At 47.7% G+C, this 26,228-nt stretch overlaps 1 protein-coding gene across 4 annotated transcripts in view; it reads right to left on the reverse strand.

The window, feature by feature from the left end:
• Positions 1-10,050, reverse strand: part of CSNK1E (casein kinase 1 epsilon) — a 54,563-nt gene extending 44,513 nt beyond the window's left edge. For 2 of the 4 annotated variants that reach the window (XM_051961942.1, XM_051961945.1), the window contains exons 1-2: positions 9,887-10,050; positions 4,840-4,927 (exon numbers count right to left, since the gene is read on the reverse strand). In XM_051961942.1, coding sequence (XP_051817902.1) covers positions 4,840-4,915 — 76 coding nt within the window. In that variant the 5' untranslated portion in view covers positions 4,916-4,927; positions 9,887-10,050. Of the gene's footprint in view, positions 1-4,839; positions 4,928-9,391; positions 9,616-9,886 lie in introns of those variants that run through there. The other 2 variants (XM_051961944.1, XM_051961943.1) reach the window with 2 other exon arrangements.
• Between the last annotated feature and the right edge of the window lie 16,178 nt (positions 10,051-26,228).

Genomic DNA, 26,228 nt, shown 5'->3' on the forward strand with positions numbered 1-26,228 from the left:
CCAATGGCGGGCCCAGCCTCCCTCCCCACCTGCGGAGTCCATCTGCCGTCACCCCCACCGAGTCCCATCACCCGCTTGGAGGAATTGGCCAGAACTCTGAACAAAGGGGGAAACGGGTCGTCGACGCTATGGAGGACCAGGAGGAACACAGGAGAGAGGAAAAGCGGTCCAGAAACCAGCCCGAAGCTAGGATTCATTACAGGTTTGAGGGTCCTGGACAAGAGGCAGTGGGACAAGCCTTTGTGCAATTCACGAATGAACGATCAGTGACGTCCCGGGGGTCTCGAGAACAACAAGACCCCAGGAAGGGCCAGAGAGTGGCAAGGGAGGAAAGAAAGGGAGTGCCCAGAGAACCGATGACCATCAGTCGTCCCCATCTAGGGGCGGGGAAACCTGAATCCTGAGGAATACTTCAAAACAAGCCTGGGCCAATGGATACTGAGGCCAGAGGGTGGGGAAGGGGGAATCAAGGGGACACCCAGCCTTCTGAAAAAAGCTTTAGTGGACAGAAGTCAGCCTGATTCGAGAGTGTAACAGAGAATCCCCAAGAGCCAATGAGATCCCAGGCAGCAGTAAGAGAGACAGTGCCCAGGACCAGGTTGCCGATAGCCCTGCCCCGCCGGACCCCACGTGAAGGACTGGGTTCAGTTCCAGGCGCCGAAATTTAGGAAGGATATTGATAAGCTGGTGAATGTCCAGGGGAGGGTGACAGGGATCGTTTGAAGGAACCGGGAGCAATTAGCCTGGAAAAGGTAAGACTTGGAAGAAACATGATCGGGGCCTTCAATTTCCTAAAAGGTGGAAGAGGGTTTGAGTTCCAGAGGGCACAAAGAGGATCAATGCTGGGGGGGAGGGGGGAAGAGAGTCAAAGTGAGGTGAATTATCACATCAACTAGCATTTATTTAGCATCTTCTATGAGCGTCCTAATATTGTTAGTTGTCTTCAAGCAGAATGAGCTGGTTATGTAGTGGGCTCCCTGTCACTGAAAGATATTATAGGGTATTATAGATAATCAAAAGAATAATAAATTGCTAAGCACTTCCACAAGGCTTTAAAGTTGGAAAATACTTTATGAATATTAGTTGGCTACCTTGGGAGGTAGTGAGCTTCCCGTCAATGAAAGATATCGTCAGGGATATTATAAGCAAAAGAATAATTGCTACCACTTCCACAAGGCTTCAAAGTTCACAAAATACTTTACAAATATGATCTCCTTTGAGCCTTAGAACAACTTATCGTTCAGACGTTTTCAGTCGTGTTTGACTCCCTGTAACCGCATTTGGAATTTGGAAGATTGTGGAGGGATTTGCCATTTCCTTTTCCAGCTCATTTTACTGATGAGGAAACTGAGGTAAATAGGGATGAGTGACCTGGCCCAGAGTCATCCAGTTATTCAGTGTCTGAGAATGGATTTGAATTCAGGATTTCCTGACACTCAATACAATTTTGTGAGAATGTGGGTGAGGCGAGTCCTTAGGGTTCAGCCCCGGACTAGAACAACTTGGAAATAAGTCAATATGTCTGCTCCACATCAGGGAGAAAGTAAAAGTTCCCACACTCTCCACAAGCACCAAGAGTAGCCGTTTGTATACAGCTGGTGCTTAATGAATGTTTAATTGGAATCTCAGTGTTGTCATCTGCCAAATGGGGATGGAGAGGAGGGGTTACGAGCCTAGGTGATATTCAAAGTACTTCCCAGAGCTTTTTTTTTGGAACTCAAACATCCTGGAGCCGCTACATTAGTACAATTGGAATTGAAGCTTCCCTGAAGTGGCCAAAACACTTTGGGAGAAACCGCCTCTTCCACAAAACCTTCCTCAATTGCTTTCATCCATGCAGGGCCCATCCACAGTTTAGCTTGCATGTGTTTCTCTGATTCATGCGCATGAACCGCTCTCCCAAGCTGTACTACAAAACTCTGCAGGTCAAAGACTGTTCTATATCCCTCCCAGAGTGCCAGGATGGGACCCTGGATGGAGGTACAGAGGTGACGCTTGGGAAAGACCCAATGGACGCTAAGAGGTCACCATTCAAGGCTCTAAGTCTTCATCCTCAAACACAGTTTAAGGCGAGGGGTTTAGAAACTGCTCTGGCCCCCAATCCATCATCCTCTGGCCAACTTGGTGACTCAGTTTACGTCAACAGGCTACTAAGCCTGGATGAGGCAAAATCCAAACGGTCCCTGCCCTCAAGGAGTTTACATTCTATGGGGTGATCCTAGATAGAGAGGCTTACAACTGGAAGGAACCTTGAGGGCTTCTAGACCAATCATCTCACTTATGGAGAATGCACCTGGGCAGTAGGGGTACTACCCAGGGTCACACAGCTAATTAAGCTCCGCAGTAGGATCTGAATTCAGGTCTTCTTGGCTCAGACCAGTAGATTCAGTTATAAAAATCACCAAACCCAACCCCTTCATTTTACAGGAGGGGAAACTAAGGCTTCAGGACTTACCCAAAGCCATGCAGTTCGTAAACAATGGAGCCAAGATTCAAATTCAGGTCCTTCATCTGCCTGGCACACAGTAGGTATTTAATAAATGCTTATTGATGACTTTCCAAAATTCAGGTCCTTCATCTGCCTGGCACACAGTAGGTATTTAATAAATGCTTATTGATGACTTTCCACTAGATTAAAATAAGAATCTCTGAACTCTGCTACGAGGGTCCTTGAAGGACAGAGGTGTGCTCTGTCATCCCATCTCCAGCCTGCAAATAGGTCTTGCTACGACCTCCTTACTGCTGTGAAGCATTGAAGGATGACATCAGTGCACCAGGCCTGACATTTAATAGGTGCTTAGTAAATGCTGTTTAACAAAGCTCTTCCTTTCTCAGAAACCCTCCAGACAGCTCACTAATGAAGTCAGCACCCGTTCCCCACCCCCAGACTCAGAGCCTCACCGGCTATGGAGGAGAGAACAGAGACTTGGAGTCAGATAAACGTGTTCGAATCCCAGCTCAGACAGCGGCTAGCCAGCTAACTCTGGGCCTATTTCCTCCCTTGGAAAATGAGGGAATTTAGAGGGGGACCTAGAAGGTCTTTCCCATCTATTATCCTAGGAAGGTCTGTGTTCAAATTCCACCTCGGGGCCAAATCCCTTCACTCTCACTCACTCTCAAATGGCTCCTTAGGTGCAGGGACAGGGTAACCGTCCCCCCCAGCTCCCGCCCTGAGGTCACCAACTGGAAGAAATGTTTTTCAGTCCAGACCTGTCCTGTTTATGATTTCATTACTATAGGGAACTCCCAATATGGAAAACTCCCTCCACTGATGCAAACTGACAGCTCCTCTGTACTTCTGGGCGGCCAGCCAGGAAAGTTTAAGTGACTGCCCAGCCAGTATGCGTCAGAGGGGAGATCTGAATCCAGACCTTCTTAACACTTAGATGGCCAACCCCCTCTCCATTCCTTCACCAAAAATAAAGAAATAAATAAATAAGCAAACGAGTAAATGAATCAATAGATCGACAAACAAGCAAACAAATGAGTAAATGAATGAATGAATATCACAGAAGATAAAATACACAGGAGATCAAGCTCAGAAAAATCCAGAGGGTGAGTAGGGATCTGTGTCAGCTCTCCTCAGCCGCCTGCTCCCTCCCCCATCCCCCTGCCCCCAAACAGGAAGCTGTCCACAAATGGAACCGCCTTTGGGGGAAGTGGGCTCCCCACCACCGGCTGGCTCTCCCCTCGCCATGGAGATTTCTGGCGGCTGGGAGGGTCTCTGAGCCGCCCGGCTCTCTGGAGGTTTGGGGATTCTGGGTATCCTGCACACCGCGAGCTCCCCGCTCCTCGCTGGAGGGGGATTGGCAGCGAGCCAGAAAGAAAGACATAATTCTCAGTGAAAAAATAAAATAAAAATAACCAGGGCAAGCTGAAACTTTCAACAGGAAGCGTTTCCGGGCAGGGAGGTCCCCGAGCTCCCGGACCAGGCGCTCTGCGCATGGGGGAGTCTGCGTCACTTTGGACACAGGACCCAGGGACGACGCCGACTCAGGGGGGTCGGATTGCAGGGAGGGTTGCGGGCAGGGAAGGGGGTGGGGAGGCCCGGAGGAGGCTGCCTCGGGCCAGAAGCTGCCCCATCTCCGCTCGGTTTCAGTGAACAGTCTTTTCCAAGGGAGTGAAGGGCAAGCGGGTGATCCGAACCCGCCTGGAGCCTGTTCCCACGGCCCGGCCTGGAAACCTGGGTCACCCCAGCTGGTAATCTGAGCTAAAAATATCTCCCGCTGCTGCTGTGGCAGCAGCAACAGGGACAAACCACCTTCAGCGAGAGGGCTCGCGACGGGTCAAATGCCCCGGCCGGGAGGGAGGGGGCGGGGGAGGAGTCACGGCCCCACCCCAGAGCGCATGTGCGCCCACGGGCCGGGACCTCTCCAAAGAGCATCTGGCTTCCGCGACCCGACGGAGGACCAGAGAGTTAAGGTGGAAGCTTGGGATTCAAAGGTCACTTAAGTTCTACGGCCGAGCAAACTGAGACCCAGAGAGGAAAAGGCGTTTGCCCAGTGTCGCCCTGCTAGAAAGTGGGATTGGAAGCCGGGGTTTCTGCCGTCTAATCGGGGAGCTCTCCACTTGGCCTTCTACCGCCCCTTCCAACCTTCCAAGCGCTCAGATCTCAACAATCCTGAGATGGGTTTGGTGTCTGTCCTTTGTCCTCCGAGGGCCCAAAAGGACATGGCTATGTTCCACACAAATAGCTCCGCTCACTTTTGGAATAGGTTTGTCACGTCATTGCCAGGGGTCCAAAGGCCCAGGTCACCGCCCTGGAGGTGCCGCTCTGCCTCCGGGGACAGATCCCCTCCCAAGCCCTCACCAGGAGACCCAGAAACCAGAGCCACTTACCTAAGTAGATGTCCCCAAAGGAGCCGCTGCCAATTTTTCTGCCCAACCTGTATTTGTTCCCCACACGAAGCTCCATGGTTTAGTTTCCCTGCAAGAAAGGAGAAATGGGGAAACCCAGGTCAGGTGTGGAACAGGACTACAGAGGAAGCCAGAGCGGGGTGCCCTTCCCATGGGACCCCACCCATCCCTAAAGGCCAGGAAAAAGAAGAGGGTGTCTCTCAGGATCCCCGGGTGAGCAATGGGTGTGCCTTCCTTTCTGGAGGAGAAAGGGAAAGGTTTGCTCCCTCTCCCACCTTTTTTTTCAGTGCCCGGAGACACCTGGGTATTCAGCCTGCCAGGTACCCACACCCTGGTCATGGGAAGGGAGAGAAGAAGAGACAGGGAAGGGACCATTCAGACTGGGCACCCACTAGGAACTAGCCATTCGTTGGCTCTAAGCGATTGGCCAGCTTCGGGGTGGCTGCCCAATGGCCCAACAATGAATAAGTTAAGGAAGTGACCACCATTCAATTTCAACTCACTGGGTAGAGAAAAGAGGATTTTGGGGGGAGAAAAGAGACAAGAATAGATGACCCACTCTTGGTTTTGGGGGGGAGTCCATTAGAGGAAAGACAATCAGTCTTCTCTGGCCCATTCCCAGCTCAGCTTGAGGACATTTAGGGGCAGCTGTGGACCATGAGGTCACAGGCGCCTGGGCTGTCTCTATCCGGGGGAGTGTCACCCTGACCTGCTCAGAGAACATTCCCCCTGCTTTGCCCCCAAATCCCTTCTGGATCCCGGTGTCTGGATCTTAAATCCAGAGTTGGGAAAGACCTCAGAGGACTCTTTGGCCGAGCCCTTCCATTGTACAGCGTCTTAGTTGCTCAAGGGTTCACGGATCTCATGATGGAGATTTCCGAAGGCACCTTATCTACCTCCTTGTTTTCCACATGAAACAACCTCAGAAATTAAGTGACTTTCTCATAGAATCAGGGGGCAGCTGAGCTCTAATTTGAACCCATGTTTTTCCTAAATTCAAATCCCAAAGTGTCTTCTTCACTACATCACAAGGTGCTGTCTTTCCCTCTGCCCTAGAAGTGGGGGACAGACTTGCTATCATTGAGGGTAGAGAAAAACCTCCTGAAAATATCTGGTCTTCAATACTCAGCCCCTTCCTGTCACTACCCCCTTTAAAAGGGGTTTGGGAAATTCCTCCCAACAACACCCAGGAGACCAGAGACAGGGTCTCAGAGGGTCCGGGGCTTGAAAAGATCCCAGGAGTTGGACCTCCGAGATCCTCTTGGCCCAAGGTCATATGGTCAATAAATGGTAGGTCAGCATTTGAATTCATGTCCTCTGACTGTGAAGTTAGCTACCCCCTTTACCTACACCAAGTTTTGGGGTACCTTTTAAGGCCTGGGACAGAAGGTTCCCTGAAGGGCTCATCACATCCCATCAGAGATAAATAGGATGGGTAGGGGGCTGAGTGAAATTCTCTGGAGTTCAGAAATAGGGGAGTTTGGGGGAGATTGGCTGGGGAGGACATCCATTTTGATTCTTTTCCTTCTGAGGTGCCCTGAAGCTCTCCGGGGTCCCAAGACCATCACAGGAAAACATCCCTGGTCTATGAACCAAGACCCCAATCCAGTCCCACTTCCTGGGCCACCATCTTTCCTGACCGAGAGCTCTTTGAAGATATGAATTGTGTGGACTTAGGGACCACCCTAGAAGAATCTCTCTTCCCTACATGGAAGAGCAGGGACAGAAAAGGAGTCCTAGAACGTCTGAGCTGATATGTCGAGATCTGCTCATTTTGCCAATGTGGGAAGAGATTTGTCCAGAATCGCACAGGAAAACACAGAAAGCCAGCTCAACTTCCTCTTCCTTCCTCCTCTTCCCATCTCCCCGGGCGTGCTCTCACTCTGAGACAGAACAAAACTCAGTGCCAAGGAGGCACGAGACAAGACGGCACATCAGTCTGCCCAACGTCCAGCCCCTGGTCCAGTCACTGACCAGAGGTTATTCTAGGGCAGAGTCGGTCGGTGACCTCTTTCTAGGTCCGGCCTCCTCACCTGAAAACCAAGACTAATACAGTCTCCACTGGGGACATTTTGAGGAAAGAACTGGGTAAACCTTCAAAGCACCACAAAATGACTTGGACTGCTGTTTGAATAACAGACCTGACATTCCCATAAAGTTTTTAGGTTTCCCAAGTTCCCCATCTCCTTGGGATGTCACGACCACCCTTTGAGACGAGCACATGCCCATTTTACAGATGAGGGAATGGAGATGCAGGTGGTGACCTCTCCAGATGAAGGAGTGGGACTCGCCCTTCCCACTGCCCCGAGCTGCCTCCCCCGACACGGCACAGACCGGCCTAATCTCACCCTGGACAAATCAGGACCCTGAGAAATGGCGGCCTACTCTCGGTCTCCATGCAGAAAGCGGCCGGTCTCAGGGGCGTGAGCCGGGCCAAACGCCCCGATTCTCTCAGGCTCAGTTTCTACTTGTGTAAAATGAGTGGGGCAGCCCAGAGGAGCTCTTCCAGCTCAAAATCCAGGGGCAATCCTGGCCTTCTCCCGGGTCTGCCACCCACCACACGCACCCCCCTTCAGAACCGTCATGGAGGCTCCAGATAAATGTTTACAAAGGACCATCACGAGCACAGCACTGCACAAGCGTGTGCTCGCAGGAGGCGAGCCCGGCCCCTCTTTCCCAAGTGTGTACACTCCAAAGGGAGAAAAGTACGTATGCACAGTGAACCTCCACTCACTCACACACGTTCCTGACGTACGTTTTTGGCGTGTGCCAGCCGGGGACCACACATCCGGGCCTGGGCACTCATAGGCTGGTGCCAATAAATCCGCCCTCATCCTATATTACATAAATACCCACGCCGGGTTAGGTAAATAGACATGGAGCTCGTCTGGCCCTCTTACATAAATACCCCCCACACTCCTCCGGAGCTGTCAGGAGGCAAGGCGGGGGGGGGGGGGGACCACCGTGGGACCCGAGGAGAAATCGATCTGAGGGAGAAGCAGACCCCCCCACCGCCTCCCTCCTGCCCTGCCCCGGGTTCCTCTCCTCACGTGCTCCACGGGGGTCCCCAGGGGCCTGACAAGTGCCCCCTTCTGCCCCCGGCCCTGCACTCAAAAATAAAAAAATCCAAGGAGGATGAGTGCTCCCCGGCTACATGGTGGAGACTGTGGGAGGACGGAATGTGCCTTTGGAAAGAGGAGAAGCCTTTGATAAAGAGATAACTCGAGCTTTTTACTCCAACACTCTGACTCTCTTCATATGGGGAAGGGGGCCAGGAGGCTGAAGACCAGAAGAGAAAGAAAGAAAGAAAGAAAGAAATGGGTGTTCTCTCTCTCTCTATAAAATAATCCCCCAGAACCCCCAGCTCCCCTCCAACATCCCCTCTGCCCCCCCCATCCATTTCTTTAGATTCACACAATATTTAATGGGTGGGGGGAGTGGAGGGTGGGAAGAAGCTACACCCTAGAGATGAAAGACAGAGAATAAACCAAAGCAGACATTTTTAAAACAACATTCAGGATTCCTTTTCTTCCTTGTTTCTCACCCCCCCCCCATCAGTCCTCCTATTTGATCTGAATTACTTCAAAAGAGCAAGCCAGGGGGAAAGTCTGTTGGGGGAAGGGGGCTCACCCCACTTGGAGGCCCTGGATATTGCAAGGGAGTCAGATTCTCTAGATATGAATAAATATCTCTCTCTACAAATATATATGTACACATACATATACTCAAAAGCCTGTCTATATATATACACACACACATATATGTATGTATATTATGCACATCACAGACGCCACACACTCAGAGAAAAGAGGAAATCCGAAGAAGTCATTTCACTGCCCCCCCCCCTTTTCCACAAAAGAAAACCTGGTTCTGTGGCCTGTTTTATCGAAGACTATTCCCAGAGTCTCTCCGCTCCCCCCCCCCCTCAACACACACACACCCATCCAAGGGGCCACCGAACACTTTGTTTGGGAGAAGTAAGAGAAAAGGATCCTTCCCACCCCCACCCCAGTCCCCCCTGGGGGAAGAAGGGACAGTGAGGTGAGGCAGAAAGAGAAAGAGAGACACATGGAGAAAAGGAAGACAGATGAAGAGGGCTATAGGGGATAAGAGAGCCAGAGAAAGAGAAAGAGAGAAGGAGAAACAGGGGTGGGGAAGAAAGGGAAAGGGGGGAGAGAGAGAGAGAGAGAGAGAGAGAGAGAGAGAGAGAGAGAGAGAGAGAGAGAGAGAGAGAGAGAGAGAGAGAGAACAGACAGAGAAAGGGAGGGATCGAGAGAACAGCAGAGAAAGAGACGGAGCTAGCAGAGAGACAAAGATAGAGAGACGGAGCCAGCGCGGAGGAGAGGGGTCCGAGCCAGCGAGTAGCAGTGAGATAGAGAAAGAGAATGGGGGGGGGGGGAGGTGACTGTTTAGAGAAAAATACAAAGACGGGAGGGGGTAGCAGGGGACGGAGAAATAAATAGTTTCAGCTGCTTCCCCACCCAGTGCGGGCCAGTTCAGCCTGCTCACCCCGAGCCCCCGAACACACACGTACACGCAGCCCGTTTCCCCGAGCCCGGGGTCCCCGGCTCCCTCTCCCCGAAAGGCGGGCGCTCCCAGCGACCCGAGCCCCGTCTGCTCGTCGGAGATCCCGAGCCCTTTAAACGTCCAGCGGCGGCAGGGGCAGACGAGCCTGAAAGGGACTGCTCCGGCCCTGCGGGAGGGGGTCCCCGCCTCCCCAGCCGTGCCCCGGGAGCATTTCTGCAAAATGATCTCCTGCCCCAGAACCGAGCTCTTTTGTGCTCGGGGATCGGCCCCGGGGCCTGTCACCCAGGGGCCAGCCGGGCTGCGTGGGTGAGTGTGTATGCGTGTGAGTGTGTCAGTGTGTGTGTATGTGTGTGCGCGCAAGCACCCGCTCCTCTCCCCCACCCCCACTCCCATCCCTCCCGCCCCCCCACCCCGTCTCCCAGCAAAAACAAAGGGCCAGAGGAGCGCCCTTTCCCCCCCAGCTTTGCCCCCCGAAACGGACCCCCAGCCCCCCAATATTTACCCCGCCGGGAAGGGGCCGGTGCCCAGCTCCTGCTCCGGGCGCTGCCAGGGACCCAGGCGTCCGAGGGCTGGAGGATGCAGGAGGATTGGGCTGGGGAAGGAGGGGAGGTGAAGCTACACCCAGCTCGCAGCCCGGAGCTGCTAGCCTGCCTGCCCGCCCGCCCGCCCGCCCGCCTGCTAGCCTGCCCGCTGCCCGCCCGCTGCCCGCCCGCCCGCCTGCCTGCCTCTCTCCCAGCTGCTGCCCCCTCCCTCCTCCTTCTCCTTGTCTCCCCTCCCCCTCCTCCCCCCGCCCCTCCGGCCTCCGCGTGGGGCTGCGCCGCTCCCCCTCCCTCGTTCGCTCATTGACTTTCCATTGAGCCCGCTGGCCAAACCCACTGATGTCATCCTGCACAGCTCGCCCCCTCCCTCGCCCGTTTAAAGGGACACTGCCCGGCTTCGGGGACGGGGCTCGGCCAGGATGGCCGGCCGGCCTCGACCTCACCCAAGACCCCCTGGGGACCCCGGCCCGGGCCTCGGCCTCGCCCGGGCGCCGCCCTCCCCGCGGCCCCGGAGCTGGTCAGCTCCCGCGGCGCAGCGCCGAGTCCTGGCTCTGGGAGGACTCCGTCTCCCCCCGGGTTCGCTTTCTCCCGGGCCTGGGGCTGTCCGCATCTCTCAGGCCAGAAATCTCCCTCCCGCACCCCCCCAGACGGGGGGGACATTCCTCTCCGGAGGTGGGGGGAACAAAAGAGGGGGGGCCTTTCTGCCTCGCCGCCCGGCACACTAAAGTTGCTTATTAAACACTTGTTGATCGATTCCCTATCTCCACGCGCCCGGTGTACATAGTAGGCGCTTAATAAACACTCCCCCTGGCCCCTCGGAGCCCAACACTGAGCCCTGTTAATGGATCCACCGAGAAGGGATTCCCGATCTGTGTTTATTCCTAAATACTCAAAGAGAAAGTGAAACGCAGCCTTCCCCTCCCCCATCTGGTCTCCTTCCACAAAGGTGGGGAAGGGAATAAACGCGGAAATCTGAAACCCGCTCCCAACTGGATTATTCATCATGGAATTAGCCAACAGACCGGAGGGAAGCTGGGCCCACAGTAGGGAGAGGAGCGAAGTGGTGTCATGGAAGGAATGCTGAATTTCGGGTTGTGCGACCTGGGCCTGCCATGAACCACCTGTGTGACCTTAGAAAAGTCACTTCCCCTTTCGGGGGAGAAGGACCTCGGTCCATAACAACAATAACAATGATAATAATAGCAGGTGCTATTATCATTCCTAATTTACAGATGAGAAAATTCAGACCCAGACGTTCCCAGGTATACACAACCTGGAAACGTCTGGGTCAGCATTCGAACTCAGCTCTTCCAGACTCCAAATCGGACATCGGTACAGCCCGGCCTCCCCCAACCAACTCTAAAGGGAGGGGGTCCAACTATAAGACTTCTAAGATCAATCAATCACCAAATACGTATTAAGGACTTACTACGGAGTCCGGACTGTCAGTGAGCACTCATTAAGCGCCATATGTGTGCTACTCAAGGGATAGAATCTGAGGTTCCATCCCCAAGATGGCTCTCAATACGCTCCATCATCCTCTCTGTCTCCCCTCTCAGCTGAGAAGGTTGCTTCATACAAGTAGAAAAACTTGAGACCATTTCCCTTGAGCCCCTTCTTCTCCCCTCTTCCCATCTCATAGCACTTGAATGTTCCTTCTGCCATTGTCTCCTCCTCCCTGTCTCACTTAATGAGGTGGCCTTACTCCCTATCTTCTCAAGGAACCCCCTTCCATCCAGTCTTCTCCAACAGATCACCCCCACTTTCGCTTATTTTCAATCTCTCCCTCTCTACTGTCTCCTTCCCTACTGCCCACCAACAAGCCCTGGTCTCCCCCTCCCCCTCCCCTGATCCTTCCATCCCTGCTTAGCCATGGATCTCTTCTGGATCTCAAATGTAAAAGGATTTTAAATTTAATTATTTAATTAAATATGGGAAATAGTGAAATTATTTTGCGTGTAAAAGATTTAAAAATTATTTTAAACAGGAAATCTTTTCATTTCCAATGATTAGCTTAATAACTATATGTAGCAGAAATTCAATGTCTTGTACATATATATTTAGACTCTTTTCTCCCTTTATATATGGAAATGTTTTATGACTAAACTCTTCAAAAAGGATGATTCCAATAGATCCCTTCACCCTTTCCCTCAACCTCTTCTTAACCCCTTACTAAGTACACAATCCCACGGTTCCACCTAAACTCTCCAAAATCACCAATGGCCAAATCCAGTTTCTCCATTCTCATTCTCTTTGGAGTTGCTTTTCACCTCCTTCATGCTCCCTTCTCTCTCGCTTTTGGGACAGCTGGTTCTTCTCCTTCCTTCTCTGTGTTCTTGGCTGGATCCGCCTCCGGATCACACCCTCGGGGTTCCGTCCCGGGCCCTCTGCCCTCCTCCCTCAATACTATTTCACTGGGTGATCTCATCCGCTCCAATGGGTCTAATTACCATCCCTGGGCTAATGTTTATCAGATCTACCTATCCTTCCCTCACCTCTCTGCTGACCTTCAATCTCCTGCCTTCGACTGTCTTTCCTCCTTCCCTATGACTGTCAAAGACAACACCATCCTCCCCGTTCCGCAGGCTCCCAATTTCATATCCAATCGGGATTGCTCTCTCTCTTCCCCTAAATCCAATATGGTGCCACAGGCCGCAAAATAATTTGTGGGAGAACATACTAGCCGTCGGGGAGACTCGGGGAAAGTCTTAGATGGAAGATAGTGCTTGAACTGAGTTCTGAGAAAGGTCCTCTCTAGACTTCAAATTGGGAGATCTGGATTCAAGTCCTGATTTTTAGCTGTGACACTTAGCTTAATGAGGTACACAGAACCCAACAAAGTGGCTCGTCCATTCCCGGTCTCACTTGTTGGTTCTCAGCTTCTTCTTATACAAAACCGGATTAATAATCTCAATGATAGTCCCTGGTAAATTTAAAATTATTTTAAATGTAAATATTCTCAAATTATTTTAAATGTAAAAGATTTTAAAATTATGTTAGATGTAGAAGATTCTCAAATTATTTAAATGTAAAAGATTTTTAAATTATTTTAAATGTAGAAGATTCTCAAATTATTTAAATGTAAAAGATTTTAAAATTATTTTAAACATAGAAGATTCTCAAATTATTTTAAATGTAAAAGATTTTAAATTTATTTTAAATGCAGAAGATTCTCAAATGATTTAAATGTAAAAGATTTTAAATTTATTTTAAATGTAGAAGATTCTCAAATGATTTAAATGTAAAAGATTTTAAAATTATTTTAAATGTAAAAGATTCTCAAGTTATTTAAATGTAAAAGATTTTAAAATTATTCTCAATGTAAAAGATTCTCAAATTATTTTAAATGTAAAAGATTTTAAATGCAGAAGATTCTCAAATGATTTAAATGTAAAAGATTTTAAAATTATTTTAAATATAAAAGATTCTCAAGTTATTTAAATGTAAAAGATTTTAAACTTATTTTTAATTTAAAAGATTTTTAAAACTTTAAATTATTAGTTTAACAACTGTAATGTAGCAGAAATTCTGTGTCTCGTAAAAAAGAAAAGACTCTTTTCTCCCTTTGTGCATGGAAATGTTTTGTCTGTGGGTGACTGTCAGGTTCATAATAAAAAAAAAATTTTGACAGAAAAGCTATAAAAGAACTTAGCTCCCTAGAAGTCCTATGGACTTCCTCAGACAGAAGTCTTGGGCCTTGAAATTGACCTATCTGAAATGGACTGCTCATCCAGAGATTGGCAAAGGTTGCATGGGAATCATGGGCCATTTGAGCCATCTGAGAAGCTTTCATCTGAAGGGATGGGGCAGGATGGAAAAGCTCCCATGGAGAGGGGGAGGGGAGGGGGAGAGAAAGGAGCGGGGGAGGGGGAGAGAAAGGAGGGGGAGGAGGGGCAAACAAAGCTTTGTTCTAGGATGAATGGGTTTTCAGTAAGGTGGGCAGTATCTCTGAGACACAATTATCCTAAACCTCTTGAAGTATGCTTTGGGCATTCAAAATCACTTACTAGCTGTGTCTTCCTGGGTAAGTCACAACCTCTCCATGTCTCAGTTTCCTCATCTGCAAAATGGACATAATAATAATAGCACCTACCTCCAAGGGCTATTATGGGGATCAAATGAGATCATACTTGTAAAGCACTATATACATGCTGCCTATAATTATTATTTTCAAATTATTGTTGCTCATCACTCCCCTTCTCTCACTCAACATTCCCTAAGTTGTTGAAGCTCTCTGCCTCTTTGCTGTACCAGCTTTTGTCAGGATCTGGAAGGCATGCCTTTTGTCCTCAGCCTACAAGGTTCAGCTCAGATATAGGTCTATATATGGGTGTAGCTATAAGTAGCCATATATTCGTATGTGTATTGTGTGTTTATATGTATGTATGTAAATGTTTAAGCACACACATACATACGTAGTCTTTGGCCTGGATTTTCTATTAAAAGAGAGAGAAAAGGAGAAAAAAAAAAGAGGAGAAGAAGAAGAAGAAGAAAAGGAAGGAAGGAAGGAAGGAAGGAAGGAAGGAAGGAAGGAAGGAAGGAAGGAAGGAAGGAAGGAAGGAAGGAAGGAAGGAAGGAAGGAAGGAAAGGAGGAAGGAAGGAGGAAGGAAGAAGGAAGGAAGGAAGGAAGAAAAGAAGAAGAAAGAAAGAAAAGAAAGAAAGAAAGAAGAAGAAGAAAGAAAGAAAGAAAGAAAGAAAGAAAGAAGAAAGAAAAAAAAAAGAAGAAGAAAAAAAGAAGAAAGAAAGAAAGAAAAAAAAAAGAAAGAAAGAAGAGAAAAGAAAAAAGATGAAGGAGAAGAAGAAGAAGAAAAAAGAGAGAGAGAGAAAAAGAAGAAGAAGAAGAAGAAAGAAAGAAAGAAGATGAAGAAGGAAAAGAAGAAGAAAAGAGAAGAAGAAAGAAAGAAAAAAGGAAAAGAAGAGAGAGAGAGAGAAAGAAAGATGATAAAGGAGAAGGAGAAAAAGGAGAAGAAGGAGAAGGAGGAGGAGGAGCAGGAAGAGAGAACTAAAGATATAACACACACATATATATACAAACACATCTGTATATATACATATCTAGACACATGTATACATTCACACAAATCTCTCTACTGTAGGGCATGGCTCAGCCAAAAGTGATCTGAGGCCGTCTGAAACTTCCTCATTCTACAGATGAAGTGACTTGACCCACATCCCCCGTGTCACAAAGCACCAGCTCATAAAAATCAGGCCTGACCGAGGCCTCCGAGACCACCCAGCCCTGCTTGGGCCTCTCCCTGCGCTCGCCCAAAGCAAGCCTCAGAGACAGGATCTGGACCCAAGCCCCCGGGCGCAGGGCTCTCTGCACTACACCACGGGCCCCTGGGCAGCCTCCATCCCCTGCGTCTCCCCCGTGGTGCCTCCAAGAGCACAGGCCCCCGGCGGGCTCTCAGCCTTTGTGCCAGCCGGCTTTGGTCCCCAGAGCTGGGGTGGGAAGGCCGACCTCGCAGCCGGGCAGCTTCTCCTGCAGCCTCCCTCCCTGCCCCAGACCGCCCGAGGGCTGGAACAAAGGCTTAAGGAGAGAACTAATTGAACCTGGCGGTGACTGCAGCCCGGGACCCCCTCTGCTCTTATTAAAGGCTTGGGGTTCTGCCAAGGTGCGGCTGGGAAAGAAGCAGGAACCAGGATGTTGATGACCAAGCAGCCGAGTCCAGCCTCTCAAGAGGCAGTTTCTATTCCTGGCCTCGGTGCTGGCAAGCCGCATGACCCTGGATCAATCACTTCCCTGGGAGCCGGACCTCCTTCATCTGCAGAATGGGAACGCTAATAACACCTTCCTCCTGAGCTCGGGAGGAAGAGCCGGCTAATTAAGGCTCCCCGCGTGCTTGGAGATCTCGGGATGAAAGGCTCCAGGAGGGTTATTAAGATGATGGCGTTTGCACAATCGCGGGCAAAGCTCCAAATTAAAGCCGACGTACAGCAGGAGCCAAGGTCCCGCCATCTAGGAATCCAGACTCGGGCCCTCCCTTCATAAACACATCCCGCTTACATCAGGGCCTTCCCAGTGGCGAGCTCGCCCCTACAGGCCGGGCCCTGCCCCGTGCCCGGGACGCTCCTCCCTGGGCTCGCCGGCGAGATCCTCCGCCGCCCCTGCCCCGGGAGCCTGCTGGGAAATACTCGTGCCCTCCCCCCATTTTCCCAGAGGCCTTTGCGGAATCCCTCATCACGGCCTGCCTCGATGTACCCGCCACGAGGGCCAGGCCAGGGCCCTGCACGGAGGAAGCGCTTAATAAATATTTGTTTTGTGTATTGTTATTTCCCAACCTCTTCTTTTTTTGGGGGGAGGGGGGCATTTGAGGTTAAGGGATTGGCTCAGTCACACAGCTAGAAAGTGTTCCACGTCTGAGTCTGGATTTGAACTCGACCCCAGAGCCAGGGTTCTACCCACGGCCCCCTTTCGTGGACTTCTCCAGAGTTCTTGACCTCTTAGCAGTCAATCTGATCAAACTTAGGAACTCCTCAGAATCGTGTTTTAAATCACACAGGATTATGCAGTTATATACAGGGTTACACACAATAATACACAGGCTTATAAAAAACTCATTATAATGAAAGACGACGATGAAAACATTTCTAAAAAGAAAAGCAAGTTCGTGGCCCTCTGCTGAAAAAGCCTCGCTTTTAGTTCTCTCTTTTTTCTGTTTTTTTTTTCCTTTTGTTCCGATTTTTCTCTCCCAGCATGCCTCAGAAAGTTTATATGCTCATATAAAAAATAATAATAAATAATAAAATAATCCTTGATTCTAGAACTAATCTTAAAGATCATTTATCTATCTCCCTTAATTTACAAATGGGGAAACTGAGCACTAGCAACTTAGGATGGTGCAATCAGAGCTGTAACACTAATTCTTAGAGGTCACCTCAAGCTCACAAGCAAGCACTTTGTGCCTCGGTTTCCCCAGATGGAAAATGAAAGGTTTGGGCCAAATTGGCAGCCAGTCTGGTGAAATCTACAAACGCCTCAGAATCATGGTTTTAAATGCATATAATAAAATATACAGGATTACAAAAAATACTCATTATAATGAAAGATGGTGATGAAAATATTTCTAAAAGGGAAACTGAGTTCATGGACCTCTGCTTAAAGAACCCTTGATTCTAGAACTGACCTTAGATGTCATTGATTCCTACAGATGGGGAAACCGAGGCCCGGTGAGTGAAATGACTTCTACAGTGTCACACAAACCAAGCCTCCGCAGGGAGCTTTAGATCCAGATCCTTCGGTGCTCCAGAGGAGGAAACTGAGGCGTCCCAGAAGGGCATGCCTCCAGTTAACACGAAGAGCCAGAAATTCCTGCCGCCTACTCCGGGAGCCTCGCCGGGCCCCGCTGCAGGAATCTCTCTGTTCCCCCCTCCCCGCCGACAAATCCCAAATCCCGAGATCCAGAAAACACCAAGCTCTCAACAAAACATTCTTCTGGGTGTGGGCGGAGGGAATCCGGGGGAAGCTGGGGGAGCCGCAGAGGGACCCCGGCAGAGCCGGGCCGGGGGTGGGAAGGGCTTGCTGCTTTTCCTCCCCCCACACCGCTCCCCCCCAGACAGCCCAGATTCCCTGCCATCCCTCCCATTTGTAGAAACAGATTTCAGCATATTCTAAAGGGAAAACTCCCATGTTTAGAGCTTTCCACAAGCTGCCTGAAAGAGGGAAGGAGCTCCCCATCCCTGGAGGGATGCAAACAGAGTCTACATTTCAGGGATGCTGCAGACTAGGATGGGGGGGGTCATAAGGTCATGGACCTTTGGATGAAAGATACAGCTGAGCTCAACTAACAGAGGACTCTTTGTCTGAGGTTCCTTCCAGGCTCAAGGTCGCCTTCCCTTCCTCGATCCCCCATCCTCTGCAGGGCCCCAGGGACTTGACTCATAGAATGCAGCTCCCCAGGAAGCCCTCCCGGCTTCGGCAGAACCACCAATCACTCCCTGCTAGCTAATCTCCCCCCATCTGGGGACCTGTGTTAGTGGGGCTTTCATGAGATTCTCCCAAGCTCTCTGGAGACCCACAGACACTCTGGGCTGGGCCAGATGGGGGACATCAGAGAGGACAAAGAACTCTTGGGAAAGGAAGACTCTGTCGCTGACCTGGCTGGGCCGGCCCTGACTCGACCCGTGACGTCAGTCCTCCGGACTCCGTCTTATCTGTGGAGTACGCAGGTTGGACGACGTGACTCCCGCATTAGATGTTTCAAGTTCTAAGGATGCTGCATCTTTACAAACACCAGCCGGCCCCTTTGGGTTCTGACATTCTAGGTTCTGTGGTCCCTCCCAATCCTGACATTTCGTGTTCCAGTCTCCCTTCCCTGTCCCGCCATTCCCTGTTCTAAGCCCCCTTTGGGTTCTAACATCTAAGAGGAAATTTAAGAGTAAACTCCCTTGTTCTAAGCTCCCTCCCAGCTCTGAGATTCCTGTTCTAAAGGCCTTGTGAACCCTAAAGGCTGTGACAGTCCTTGTTCTAAGGTCCGACATCTCCCACCCTGACATTCCGCATTCTAAGCTCCCTCCCAGCCCTGTTTCCATTTCCTGACATTCCCTGTCCTAAAACGCTTCCATCTCCCATATTCCCTGTTCTAAGACCACGGCCAGTTGTCAGGCCAGGCTCTAGAAAGAACAGTCTTTACGGACTCAACCTTACCCTAGAACCCCCTGCCTACGTCCCCCGCCCAGTTCTCAGGGCTGTTCTCGTGTCATTAGGCAAGCGATGAGCCTAAGGATGGATGACGATGACTCCGTGACTCGCCATGGGTGTGAGGGATACGAGGGCAGGGCCGCCGGGTGGCCGCCCTCCCCCAGCCGGGGTCTCCTCGCCCCCTTGGGCAGGGGGACCTCCTCGGCAGGGCTGAGCCCCCGCCCGCTCCTCCTCCTCCCGTGCCCTCACCCGGGCAGACCTGCTTCCCCACATACCTGGATCTCTGCTCTCTCAGAACGCTGGGGCCGGCTCCGCCAGCTGCCTCCTCCGGGGCCAGCCTAGACAGCCCGGCTGAGGGCGCATCCTCCCCGTTGGCTGCTCTCCCTTCTCCCGACGCCTTCTCCTTGCCCACCTGAGCTCCTCCTCCTCCTCCTCCAGGCTGTCCCTCCACCTCGCTGGGTGTCTGTCTGTCCTGCCTCTCCCTCTCAGTGGATGCTGTCCAGAGTTCCAGGCCGGGCCCCCTCCCTCAGTGCTTTTATGGGCTTCCCTGGGATGATGTCACTTTCCTGATCATTTTCTGGGGTGGCTCCTGCGTGCTCCCGGGGTTGTTCCCCTCGGAAACTTCTCCCACGTGGCCTGGCTGGCCCCGGGCCTTCGGCCCCCACCAGCTCCACGTGGCCCAGCGATCCCTGGTCCCCATCCAAGAGGTCGCCCTCTCGGTCCTCAGAGAGCCAACACCCTCTCCCTGTCTCTCTCAGCCTCCAAATTATATATGTCACCCGCCTTTTAGCAGACTCGGCTCCCAAGAAAGCTCTTTTCTCTCCCCGGTGAATGCTAATAAAAGCCCAGAAATAAACAACTTCCCAAACAGAGCACACTTTCTGGAGAGGTGATGAGTAACCCGTCGCCGGAGGTATTTTAGCAGAGACTAAAAGACGGACTCTGTCAGAGACGCCGTAAAAGAGATTTCTGTTCGGTTCTCTTTTAGAGTAAGTGCCCTTAGGTCCCTTCAAACACGGAGATTCTAGGGTGCTGAGCCCCGGAATAATTCTTATTCTGTCTACCCCCATTCTCTCCAGGTGTTCCCAGGTTCTCGTGCCAGATTTCTGGCACTGTCCACCGCAGGCCTGACTCAGCTTATAAATCTCATCCCTTTCCCTCTCCCCGGTTCTTCATCTATCTAGTCTTAGTATAGCTGCCAAAATAACCTGCCTACACTCCTGGTCATGGCGGGGTTACTCCCCAGCTCAAAACCCATCCCTGGCTCCCTATCACCTACTAGCTAAAGCACAAAATGATCCACCTGTTGTTTGGGATCCATTATGGCTCATTTCTCATCATTTCCCGAGTTCACAAACTCCAAAATGGAGTAGCAATGACTCTCTTGATTTGGGCTGCCTGTTTCCCTCCTTCCCCAGAGCATTCACAATAAAAAATGGGGGGATAAACTCCCTTCTTTACCTCCACCTTTAGACTCCTTCTTGCCCCTTTACCCTCTGCTCCTATGCCCCCATCAGGTGGCGTCACCGTCCCCGGCCCTCCGAGTGAGAGCCTTCTCTCGGCCTTCCACTTTATCCTACTACAGGGCACCTGTATTTAAATCTATCTATATTTACACCTACATTTACACATGTAAACATGTACTATATAAATGTAATTATAATATATAACTATATATTATATTTTATCTACAATAAACTTTATTATAGATGAAATAGATCCTTTATGTATTCATATATCATATTTGCATATAAATATAATGCTCACGAGGATATTTGATATAAACACAAATATATTTATAGCATATGTGATATAATATGCTATATAAATTATAAATATTATATTTTTACTGTAGACATATCATATAAATAAAATTATTCCTATGAGAGGGAGAGGGAGAGAGATAATTAGATGGCTCAGGAGGTAGAACGCCAGACCTGGAATCAGGAAGGTTTATCCTCATGAGTCTCAGTCACTTACTGTGTGACCCTGAACAGGTCACTTGACCCTATTTACCTCAGTTTCCTCATCTGGAAAATGAACTGGACAAGGAAATGGCGAACTGTTCCAGGATCTTTGCCCAGAAAGCCCCAAATGGGGTCACAAAGAGTGGGACAGAACAAGGAAAAAAGTCGGCAAACAGGTTAGAAGTTCCTGCCTCCCTCCTCAAAGTAAACACCCTGAGGGCAGGGACTGGGACGCTTACTCTCCAGCTCCTGGATCAGGGCCTTGAGCTCAGTAGATGCTTAAAAAATCTTTGTTGACTTGAATTCCCCATGGACCACTGGGCCCCAGACCGCATCTTCGAGAGCGGAAGGTTCTGCCTTCTCAGAGGGAAGCGGTCCTCTCGGATCTGGGACTTGAGCCCCGGGTCCCAGGGCACTGCTCAGGGACGGCTCCTCCAGGGGGTTGGATCAGCTGGACTTTACATTGTCCCTTCCACCCACCTCTGGCCTCTGGTTCTAGACACGGGGATAAAAACTAGGCCCATGATGCCTCTGGTAGAGGATGCTCCCCCTACTGATACAGATGGTTCCTCCTCTGCAACCCAGAGCCTGGGAGGCTTAGAGAACCTTGCTCAGGATCCCTCAGCTCATTTGTGCGGGTGAGCCCAGACCTTCCGAGCTCCCAGGCCAGCTCTGTGCCCACTGACCCTAACTCTGAGAACCGTAGTCGATCCTGGCGATGTCAGCCAGCTACCAGAGAGCCCCGCCCATCGTCCCTCCTGGAGCCCGCGGGGCCCCTGTTTGGAGAGCCAGCCCTCTAAGGTCGGGTCAGTCCAGTCAGTCAACAAGCATCTCTTAAGCTATTCGCAAAGGCCAGACACGGCGCTGAGCTCTGGCCATACAAACCGGGGCTTGTGGGGGAGAAATCCTGTGTACAAACACGCCGTGGAAAGGAGTGTCCACAGAGGGAAGACACTAGAGTCGGGGGGGCTGAGGGCGGCCTACTGTAGAAGGGGGTTTAGCTGGGACTTGGAGGAAGCCGGGAGGCCGGACTGAGGAGGGGGAACATTTCATGGCGTGGGAGGCGTCCCATGTTGGGAAATGAACTTGTTTGAGGAACAGCAAAGTTGTCGAGTAGTTTTTTTAGTCGCGTTCAATTCTCTGGGACCCCATTTGGGGTCTTCTTGGGCCTTGGTATTTAGGGGGCCTGGGCAGAAGGGCTTGGCAGTCACTGAACACCTCTCTTAATGAACTGGCTTCCCCTTTCCTTCTCCGGCACATTTTACAGATGAGGAAACTGAGGGAAGCAGGACAGAATGCCTTCACTCAGCTAGGAAACATCTGAGGCTGTTTTATCAACAGCAGAGATCACTGTTACTCTTCCAGGAGGACCCTTTAGGGAGTGGAAGGAAGTAACAAGGAAGAGAAGACTGGAAAAGTAGAAAGGCAGGTTAGAAAGCTCGGGTTTCCTCTAGATCACCCTGGAAGAAAAAGGAGCTCTTGAAGTTGGTTGAGATTATCGTACTTGGGCTTTGGGAAGATCACTTTGACAGCTGAGTGCGGGGGGACCCATGCAATAGCCCAGCTTGGAGGGGCTGAGGGTCCGCCCCGGGGCGTGGGGCAGAGCGGGCAGACCCCACGGGACTTGGATGGGGGGAGTGGGTCAAAGAAGGGGAGGGATTGTAAGCTGAGTGACCGGGAGGAGGACGGTGCTAAAGAGTGCCCGGACTGTTCTGCTTTTCCATTCTGTGTCTTCGGGCTTAGCATGCAACGCTCAGTCATCCTTTTTCATTCATTCGTTCATTCATTCTGTCAAATTTCCCCAAAGAGCCTTGCTCCTGATTACGTGCCATCTTGTATTTGTTACATTCCCCACGTGGTCTCTAATACCGGTTTCCATCTTTGTAAGTCTGGTCCTAGAAAGAATCCTCGGGCTCGGTGAGAGTTTAATCAACTGCGAGTCGGCTGGAGAATCAGGAGGCCTCGGGTTTACATCCCCGCCTCTGACGCTTGCTAGCTGTGTGACCTGGGGGAAACGGCCCGGCCCTCTGAGGGCCCGGCAACTCACCGAGATTATTAGAAAGGGCACCAAGCTCCTTCGGAAGGGGCTTGCCCAGGGGGGGGCTCCCTATATCCATGGCAGCTGAGTCCTGGCCTATATTACAACAGACATAGGTGATGAATATAGTTTATCCACATATATATGTGAATATATTTTATCTAACTATATGTACACACATATATGCCTATAATATATATACACCTATAAGTAAGTGTGTAATGAATATATTTATCTATCTATATACATATATAGATATATGCATATATGTGCCTTATAAACATACCTGATATATGCATATATGTGCCTTATATAGGTATATGCATATATGTGCCTTATAAACATACCTGTATGTGTGTGTATATATATACATACATATACATACACGCATATGTGATTATTTATCTATCTATAGACACACACATGTACACCAATATATGGACACATACAAGCAAGTGCGTAATGAATATATTTATCTATCTATCTATCTATCTATCTATCTATCTATCTATCTATATATATATATATGTATGTATACTCACATATGTGCCTTATAAACATACCTGTATGTGTGTGTATATATACATACATATACGTACACACACGTAATTATTTATCTATCTATAGACACACACATGTACACCAATATATGTATACATATAAGTAAGTGCATAATGAATATATTTATCTACCTATATACATATATATGCACATGTGTGCCTTATAAACATACCTATATATACATGTATACATATGTAATTATTTATCTATCTATACACACACATGTACACCAATATATGTATACATATAAGTAAGTGCATAATGAATATATTTATCTACCTATATACATATATATGCACATGTGTGCCTTATAAACATACCTGTATATATGTATACATGTGTAATTATTTATCTATCTATAGACACACACATGTACACCGATATATGTACACATATAAGTAAGTGTGTAATGAATATATTTATCTACCTATGTACATATATGTGCATGTGTGTGCCTTATAAACATACCTATATATACGTGTATACATATGTAATTATTTATCTATCTATACACACACATGTACACCAATATATGTACACATATGAGTAAGTGCATAATGAATATTTTTATCTACCTATATACATATATATGCACATGTGTGCCTTATAAACTGACCTGTATGTGTGACACATACACATACATATACATACACATATATGTAATTATTTATCTATCTATAGACACACATATGTGCACCAATATATGTACACATATAAGTAAGTGCATAATGAATATTTTTATCTACCTACATACATTTATGTATATGCACATTGTGCCTTATAAACATACCTCTATATATGTAATTATTTTATCTATCTATAGACACATATGTACACTTATATATGTATACAGATAAGCAAGTGCATAATGAATATTTTATCTACCTATATACATATATGTATATGCACATGTATGCCTTATAAACATACATGTGTGTATATATATACACACATATATACATGTATACATATGTAATTATTTTATCTATACACACATCTATAGGCACCTATATATGTACACATATAAGTGTGTAATGAATATATTTATATATCTGTATACATATATATTGCACATGTATAAACATATCTATATCTATCTATCTATATATAATATACATGCATACATGCATGCATGTGTAATTATTTGATCTATCTATAGATACCACACATATATGCCTATATATGTACACATATAAGTATATAATGACTATGTTTCTATACATACCCACATATACATATGTATGTGTGTGCACATACATGTATGCATAAACATGTCTGTATATGTACATAAATATATATGTAACCATTTGGTCTATCTATAGATACACACATATATGCCAACATATGTACACACCTATAGATGTACACATATAAGTGTGCAATGAATATATTTATCTACCTATATGCATATATGTGTGCATATGTGTGTATATATACACACACATATAAACATACCTATATATGCACATATATGCATTGTAATTAACTGTTTTATCTATATATGCCTATATATGTAATGACTAGATCTTGTCTATATGTGTGTATATGTACATGTATGTGCCTGTATGTATGTGCGCCTATATGTGCACATATATACATGTGGTAATGAATGTATTTAATCTACCTATATACTACATAGGCATATACAAATGCATCCATATATACACACAACCACAGATATGCCTACATACACATATACTTATATATGTACACATATACATATGTGATAACTATATTTTATCTACCTATATATACACATACACACACATGCATATCTAGAAATATAAATATAAATAATATATGCACATATATCTGGATATGTGCATATATGCATATGCAATAAATAGATTTTTATCTACATATATACACATACACACGTATGCCTGTGCATACATATCTATATAGGTACATATATATGTATGTAATGAATATATTTTATCTACTATATACGTATATATACCTACACAACTATATAGATATAGATATACACACATTATACACATCCATATGTGCATATATACACATGTAATAAATGTTTTATCTGCCTGTATATCACATATATACACACAGATATGTATATATGTACATATATAGATGTGATGAATGTATTTTATCTACACATATACATACACAATGTTCATCTATATATAACATACATGTGCATATATACATGTAACGGGAATATTTTATCTACATATATATACACATACACACATATACATGCATGTGTATGCATACCTAATGAGTCTATTTTATCTCCCTACATGCATACATACACAATGTACGTGTGTGTGTGGGGGGGGGGGTACGTGCCTGGAGTCAATGCATAAGCACATGTACATGCATTACATACATGTGATTGACATGTGCTGTCTACATGTATACATTCATGATGTACATGTGTGTAATTAATACGTGCTATCTGTCTATAGACATACATAAACATAAACACATGCATGTACATATGTGTGTGATTAATGCATGCTATCTACCTATATACACATAAACATATACATATGTGTGTACATATGTAGGTGTAATGAATATATTTTATCTACCTATATATACACATACACACATCTATATGTATATACACCTATATATGTGTGTATAAATAAATATATATGTATGTATAGATAGATAGATATAATGGATATATTTCATCTACCTACATATGTGTTGTGTGTACACACACGTACATCTATATATACACATATGTACATATACATGTAATAAGTGTATTTTATTTACCTATATATGCATACACATTATACATGTATATATACCTAGCGATGTATATATATAGATGTAATTACTGTATTTATCTACATATATATAATACATACACAATGTACATGTACATATATGCATGTAATGAATACATGCTGTTTACTTATATATACACATAAACACATGTACCTGTGTGTATGTGTGTGTGTATATATATATATAATATATATATATATACACACACACACATGTAGCTATCTACACATATACACACATCCATGAACCCCTATATGTGAACATCTCCATAATTTCCGCATGCAAATTGTCCTCCACCGAGAGAACGCCAGCTCCTTGAGTCTTTCTTGCTT

The sequence above is a fragment of the Antechinus flavipes genome, chromosome 5, assembly GCF_016432865.1.
Source record: "Antechinus flavipes isolate AdamAnt ecotype Samford, QLD, Australia chromosome 5, AdamAnt_v2, whole genome shotgun sequence".
Taxonomy (NCBI): Eukaryota; Metazoa; Chordata; class Mammalia; order Dasyuromorphia; family Dasyuridae; genus Antechinus; species Antechinus flavipes.